Source organism: Nothobranchius furzeri, chromosome 15 (genome assembly GCF_043380555.1).
Source record: "Nothobranchius furzeri strain GRZ-AD chromosome 15, NfurGRZ-RIMD1, whole genome shotgun sequence".
NCBI lineage: Eukaryota > Metazoa > Chordata > Actinopteri > Cyprinodontiformes > Nothobranchiidae > Nothobranchius > Nothobranchius furzeri.
This window is the reverse complement of record NC_091755.1, coordinates 19014120-19021883: the sequence shown is the minus strand read 5'-3', so window position 1 is coordinate 19021883 and position 7764 is coordinate 19014120. Positions and strand designations below refer to the sequence as shown.

Below are 7764 nucleotides of genomic sequence, written 5' to 3'. Positions count from 1 at the left end.
TGAAAGCAGGGTATTGCAAGTATACACACTACAGGAAGTGTGTATCATCGGGACCCCTCGAGGGTGGATTTTAAGAAATAGAGTGTGTTCAGAATGGATCGTGATTGGCTGTCTTTTAGAGGACATATGTCACTTCCTTAAGTTTCAGGAAGTGATATTTACATGATTCTAATTGAAAAAATGGTGTAAAGAATAATGCATAGAACTAAAATAGCATAACAGTGAACAAAAATGAAGTATAAAATAAAGGTATATTAAAAATAAAAAAATAAACAGAAGCTATTAAAAACACACAAGAACTGAAGTTTTAAGTATTAGCTTTAAAACTTTGTGTTGTGTATTTTCTAAAATTGTCTCAACCACAAAGTTTTAAGCACTAGCTATGAAATACAGCCCAAACCAGCAAACTATTTATTGGTAATCATAAATATTCATACTTCGTTTTTTTTTCAAAACTTTATTGAACAAGGTGATAAGTATACAAACAAATTGCATACAAAATTGAACAAAGAAGATTTCATACTTCGGTTTTTGGTTCGTTACCTGTTTGAGGAATGACGTAGCCTACGTTGTGCCGTAAACTGCAGTGACGTAGGCCGTAAAATGCAGTCCTACAGTAAGGTGCATACGTAAAGTAGGCCTGCTTTGCAGCATTTAAAGTCCGTGTGGCCAGAGGAACACAGACAAACCATTGCGGTGAGTACATGAACGTAGTTTGAATATTGCAAATATAAGACGTGTCTTCAGGTTAATATTCGCGTTGATACATCCAAATGTATGTTCTGTATTTGCTTCGGAGCATTATTAGTCAACATAGACCCGTTTTTAGACGTCACTGAGTAGCTAACAGGCAGCTAGCTTAGCGCTAGCTAGTAGCTACTTTGTAACTTCACTCTCGCGGTTTCAAACCATCCTGTTAATTTTTGAAGCAGGTGCATACAAACAGCGCATTTATGGGAGGTTAAACCTTTAGCTAGCTGTTGATGAAGCTAGGTTAATAATTTAAATGTCTTTATTTCGGTTGTAACATGAAGTGGCATCACACCTGCTCCTCCAAACTTCTTGTTGTGAGTTTGGGAAGTTTGAAAACCTAACAAAATTTGTGTTTTATTAAAACTATGTATTAGATGTATGTAAAGTTAAATAAGGGCTTTAGTATTTTAGCATCTGGACCAAATTAAAACCATTGAAGTTGAAATACTACTACTTCGACCAGAAATACCAAAGACTTGGCCTGGAGGTCTGCTATCAGAAAAAATAATTTGAAATTAGGTGATGCTGTTAATCTCATAGGGTGCCTAAGTCAGACCCATTTACTTCCATTTAATTATCAAAGAATGCTCACTAATTTCTTGTTTTATAATTTGCTTTCAGAGGCAAAATGTTCAAAAGGAAAGCAAGAATAAAACCTATCGATGAAGCCAAATGTTACATTCAATCTTCAAAGGACAAGCAAGGATTAAAGGAAAGATATATAGATGATTACAAAGGTAAGACATAACTCATTTTTGTTATGTTTATTACAAGTTGGATTTATTTGGTTTTGTAAATTTACACTGCTCACAAGAATTAAAGGTTGCTGCTGCTGTTTGGATCGCTGGCTGTAATACACATAACACACAAGCTTGCAATATAAAGAACAGCGCCTGTCCCCCTCCAGCTCGGGCTGTGTGACTGCACTGACCTGTCCTGTGGGACCCTCACCATGTAACTCTCATGTCCATGCTGTCTCTGGAGGAGCAGATAGGAGACAAGATCTCCTGTAACTTAAAATGAACCAAAGCTTCCTCCCAGCTTCTCTTTAGCTGAATTTAACATCAGTTTATCATCATGAAACAAAGGAATAAAGTGGAACAAGAACTTCTATCTTCTATTTCTCTCTCCTTTTAACTTCTCCGTGTCCCTAAATAAAAGAGACAGATGATTACGCTGCTCTGACCCCGCTCCCTCCCCAAGACCGGACCTTCCGACATCACAACACTCGGTCTGGCTGCTCCCACCTCCACTTTAGCTTTGGATTAGTTTCAGGTTAGCTTGTAGCTAGTTCGACCGGGTGTCGTCAGTTGATCCCAACCTTACAGCCCCACCCTCAGCTCCACCTCTCTTCCCTTTTGTGGAATTGTCTGGGCTTGATGGAACCTGTGACACTGTCAAAATGGCGGTGGTGGCCACCTCCCATTTCCCCTCAAAAATGTGTTATTGGAGCCTATGGAAATGAATTGTCCAGTATATATGTCGATGATCTCGATGCTGCGCTGGTGCCGCCGTTATAATAACACAACTACATTCCACTATAATTGATTATGGTACTCTTCTATGATGCAGAATTGTTTATGCCCGCATCTCATGCATTGATTATTTTCCTCAGCTCTATCTATCCTACATCTCCCGGTCGGGGGTGGAGGGTGCGCGCAGGGTTTGGGGGCCACAAAGAGAGGGCTCGTGGGCCGGACGTGGCCCGCGGGCCGCCATTTGCGGACCACTGCCTTAGGCTGATGCAGTAGGTCCTGGTTTTCTCCTAATGCACTACAATGCCCGGCCTCATGTGGCAAGAGTATGCAGGCAGTACCTGCAGGATGAAAGAATTGAAACAATTGAATGGCCTTCACGATCCCCTGACTTAAACCCAATAGAACATCTGTGGGATATTATGTTTCGATCCATTAGGCGGCGCCAGGTTGCTCCTCAGACTGTACAAGAGCTCAGGGATGCCCTCACACAGATCTTGGAGGAAATGCCTAAAGACAGCATCCGTTGTCTCATTAGGAGCATGCCCCGATGTTGTCAAGCATGCTTACAAGCTCGTGGGGACCACACAAGATACTGAAAAGCAATTTGAGTTGGAGAAATTAAGTTTTTGAAATAATGGACTAGCCTGCCACATCTTCATTTCACTCAGATTTTAGGGTGTCTACACAGTTGAGCCCTCTGTAGGCTGATAACTTTTATTTCCATTAAGACTTGGCATCCTTTTGTTCCTAAGACATTGCCCTGTCATTTTTTGTATAGATATCCAACTTCATATTGAGATCTGATGTATTTAATGTGTTTCTTTAAAGTGTTCCTTTAATTTTTGTGAGCAGTGTACATACAAGAAATAATTATTTAGGCCACACATTCATAATGTTGCTTTGTTCTTTGCATCTAAGCAAGACTTAAACATTTATTCTGTTAAAAATATATTTAAAGTAAAAAACGTTCTCTTCTAACCAGTGTGTTTATTTAAAACACCCTTTTCAGGAAGAGGTGTATTTGCTATGGAGGACATTGAACAAGGTGCTTTTGTCCTTGAATACAGAGGTGAACTTCTCTCGTTTGATGAATGCATGTCCAAAAAGTACTCTGAAATAGAGAGTACTTTTCTATTTGAGTTTGAATGGCAGAATCATCACTGGTGGTGAGTATCTTCAAATTTATTTTAGACAGGATTCTTATAACGCCTAGCCAAAAAAACATCATCACCAAAAAAATGTCACACACGCACTAATATTTTGTTGAGACATAATTTTCACACATGGATTGGCCACCACAGTCCCGCAGCGCTCCTCCATGAGAGAGCGGGGGTGGGGGGTTTGCACACGTTCCGCTGCTGTTTCTCACAAGTATCAGCTGATGGAGGGCTCTAGTTTCTTTGCTCCGTTCGTGTCTGGAGACACTGTAGGGTCGGGGAGGGGGGCGGGGCAAGACACTTAGCCTGGCAGGTGGCCAAGCAAAGCCTGGTGGCCCGCCAGGCTTCTAAAGCGCTGGGGGAAACCCTGACCTGATTAACTGAAAATCAACACACAATTTTCTGTTTTAAAAAAAAAAACTTTTCTATGACCTCAGAAATTTACATTTTATTAATTTTTTTAACACTTTTTTCTTGCTAGTGTTGATGCGTCAAAAGAAGATGGATCTCTTGGAAGATTAGTTAATGACAACCACAGATCACCAAACTGCACCATGAAAAAAATTACAGTAAATGGTCAGCCCCATCTGTGCCTGTTTGCCATCAGAAAAATAGAGAAAGGCACTGAAATTGATTACAATTATGGTAATTCTAAATGGCCATGGCGTGAAAAGGTACGTTTATTAGATAAAGAATACAGGTGTACTTAAAGTGGTTAAAAAAAACTTAATGATTTTCCTTTTTCTTACATGGCTCTCAGCCTCCAGTTACCGAAGCTGAAAAAGCTGTGCTTTCCCGTGATTCCTCAACTGAGGATTGTGTCAGACCCAGAATCAGCAGACAGGTAAAAGTGAATTATGGAAAAAATTCACTAACAACTATAAACTTCCCAGGCACTGTTGTATGGATGTAATGTTTTGTTTATTTTTACATGCTAGTTGCAGTGTCTGTTCTTATGAAAGCACATTATATTACAGCTACAGTTCCACACATTGTCACTGTGCAACAGGTAATCTGGCATTTTAAGTTGTGATCCCAAATATCCACTTACATGTGGGTGTAATGGCTAAAAAATGGTCCTAAACAGGCTGGAACATGAGTAATTAGGGGTTTGGTTTTGGGGACAAACGGCACATGAATTGCCTTCTTGACTCTTGACAGTAATGTATGTCAAGAAGACTTATTTTTGTTTTTTATTTTCAGGTGAAGGACTCGAAGACTCGAGTTTCTGAAAAAGCTCAGTTGTTCCAAGACTCGTCTCCTAGCAGACTGGACGTTGGCCCACAGGTAATGGTGAGTTAGATCTTAGACTGTCACTTGTGCAAATGCGAGTGGATCTCTTCTTGATATCCATGAACTCAGTCTCTCACACACATACACACACACACAGATCTCAAGATTGTATCTTTGTGGGGCCCTGCCGTATAGATGTGCAAATGCGAGTGGATTTCTTATATCCATCAACTCAGTCTCACACACACACACAGATCTCAAGATTGTATCTTTGTGGGGCCCTGCCGTATGGATGTAATGTTTTGTTTATTTTTACATGCTAGTTGCAGTGTCTGTTCTTATGAAAGCACATTATATTACAGCTACAGTTCCACACATTGTCACTGTGCAACAGGTAATCTGGCATTTTAAGTTGTGATCCCAAATATCCACTTACATGTGGGTGTAATGGCTAAAAAATGGTCCTAAATAGGCTGGAACATGAGTAATTAGGGGTTTGGTTTTGGGGACAAACGGCACATGAATTGCCTTCTTGAGTCTTGACTGTAATGTATGTCAAGAAGTCTTATTTTTGTTTTTTATTTTCAGGTGAAGGACTCGAAGACTCCTGTTTCTGAAAAAGCTCAGTTGTTCCAAGACTCGTCTCCTAGCAGACTGGACGTTGGCCCACAGGTAATGGTGAGTTAGATCTTAGACTGTCACTTGTGCAAATGCGAGTGGATCTCTTCTTGATATCCATGAACTCAGTCTCTCACACACATACACACACACACAGATCTCAAGATTGTATCTTTGTGGGGCCCTGCCGTATGGATGTAATGTTTTGTTTATTTTTACATGCTAGTTGCAGTGTCTGTTCTTATGAAAGCACATTATATTACAGCTACAGTTCCACACATTGTCACTGTGCAACAGGTAATCTGGCATTTTAAGTTGTGATCCCAAATATCCACTTAGATGTGGGTGTAATGGCTAAAAAATGGTCCTAAACAGGCTGGAACATGAGTAATTAGGGGTTTGATTTTGGGGACAAACGGCACATGAATTGCCTTCTTGACTCTTGACTGTAATGTATGTCAAGAAGTCTTATTTAAGTTTTTTATTTTCAGGTGAAGGACTCGAAGACTCGAGTTTCTTAAAAAGCTCAGTTGTTCCAAGACTCGTCTCCTAGCAGTCAGGACATTGGCCCACAGGTAATGGTGAGTTAGATCTTAGACTGTCACTTGTGCAAATGCGAGTGGATGTCTTCTTGATATCCATGAACTCAGTCTCTCTCACACACACACACAGATCTCAAGATTGTGTCTTTGTGGGGCCCTGCCGTATAGATGTGCAAATGCGAGTGGATTTCTTATATCCATCAACTCAGTCTCACACACACACACAGATCTCAAGATTGTATCTTTGTGGGGCCCTGCCGTATGGATGTAATGTTTTGTTTATTTTTACATGCTAGTTGCAGTGTCTGTTCTTATGAAAGCACATTATATTACAGCTACAGTTCCACACATTGTCACTGTGCAACAGGTAATCTGGCATTTTAAGTTGTGATCCCAAATATCCACTTAGATGTGGGTGTAATGGCTAAAAAATGGTCCTAAATAGGCTGGAACATGAGTAATTAGGGGTTTGATTTTGGGGACAAACGGCACATGAATTGCCTTCTTGAGTCTTGACTGTAATGTATGTCAAGAAGTCTTATTTTTGTTTTTTATTTTCAGGTGAAGGACTCGAAGACTCGAGTTTCTGAAAAAGCTCAGTTGTTCCAAGACTCGTCTCCTAGCAGACTGGACGTTGGCCCACAGGTAATGGTGAGTTAGATCTTAGACTGTCACTTGTGCAAATGCGAGTGGATCTCTTCTTGATATCCATGAACTCAGTCTCTCTCTCACACACACACACACACACACAGATCTCAATATTGTGTCTTTGTGGGGCCCTGCCGTATAGATGTGCAAATGCGAGTGGATTTCTTATATCCATCAACTCAGTCTCACACACACACACAGATCTCAAGATTGTGTCTTTGTGGGGCCCTGCCGTATGGATGTAATGTTTTGTTTATTTTTACATGCTAGTTGCAGTGTCTGTTCTTATGAAAGCACATTATATTACAGCTACAGTTCCACACATTGTCACTGTGCAACAGGTAATCTGGCATTTTAAGTTGTGATCCCAAATATCCACTTAGATGTGGGTGTAATGGCTAAAAAATGGTCCTAAATAGGCTGGAACATGAGTAATTAGGGGTTTGATTTTGGGGACAAACGGCACATGAATTGCCTTCTTGAGTCTTGACTGTAATGTATGTCAAGAAGTCTTATTTTTGTTTTTTATTTTCAGGTGAAGGACTCGAAGACTCCTGTTTCTGAAAAAGCTCAGTTGTTCCAAGACTCGTCTCCTAGCAGACTGGACGTTGGCCCACAGGTAATGGTGAGTTAGATCTTAGACTGTCACTTGTGCAAATGCGAGTGGATCTCTTCTTGATATCCATGAACTCAGTCTCTCACACACATACACACACACACAGATCTCAAGATTGTATCTTTGTGGGGCCCTGCCGTATGGATGTAATGTTTTGTTTATTTTTACATGCTAGTTGCAGTGTCTGTTCTTATGAAAGCACATTATATTACAGCTACAGTTCCACACATTGTCACTGTGCAACAGGTAATCTGGCATTTTAAGTTGTGATCCCAAATATCCACTTAGATGTGGGTGTAATGGCTAAAAAATGGTCCTAAACAGGCTGGAACATGCGTAATTAGGGGTTTGATTTTGGGGACAAACGGCACATGAATTGCCTTCTTGACTCTTGACTGTAATGTATGTCAAGAAGTCTTATTTTTGTTTTTTATTTTCAGGTGAAGGACTCGAAGACTCGAGTTTCTGAAAAAGCTCAGTTGTTCCAAGACTCGTCTCCTAGCAGACTGGACGTTGGCCCACAGGTAATGGTGAGTTAGATCTTAGACTGTCACTTGTGCAAATGCGAGTGGATGTCTTCTTGATATCCATGAACTCAGTCTCTCTCACACACACACACAGATCTCAAGATTGTGTCTTTGTGGGGCCCTGCCGTATAGATGTGCAAATGCGAGTGGATTTCTTATATCCATCAACTCAGTCTCACACACACACACAGA

General features: G+C 40.6%; 1 protein-coding gene across 1 annotated transcript; it reads left to right on the top strand.

Moving 5' to 3' along the window:
* Positions 1-455: 455 nt before the first annotated feature.
* LOC129166989 (uncharacterized) lies at positions 456-7704 on the top strand. Its single transcript, XM_070545100.1, has 11 exons — positions 456-696; positions 1375-1490; positions 3241-3397; positions 3870-4062; positions 4149-4232; positions 4592-4681; positions 5210-5293; positions 6343-6432; positions 6965-7048; positions 7486-7569; positions 7645-7704. The coding sequence occupies exons 2-11, from the start codon at positions 1382-1384 to the stop codon at positions 7702-7704; spliced, it is 1035 nt and encodes a 344-aa protein (XP_070401201.1). The 5' UTR covers positions 456-696; positions 1375-1381.
* The last annotated feature ends 60 nt before the right edge of the window (positions 7705-7764 follow it).

Bases quoted from the DNA above. Each gene is read 5' to 3' on its own strand.
- LOC129166989 (XM_070545100.1), top strand. From the start codon at position 1,382: ATGTTCAAAAGGAAAGCAAGAATAAAACCTATCGATGAAGCCAAATGT. The intron at 3,398-3,869 runs GTGAGTATCTTC...TTTTCTTGCTAG, and splicing joins TGGCAGAATCATCACTGGTG to TGTTGATGCGTCAAAAGAAG. The intron at 7,570-7,644 runs GTAATGGTGAGT...CCATGAACTCAG, and splicing joins GACTGGACGTTGGCCCACAG to TCTCTCTCACACACACACAC.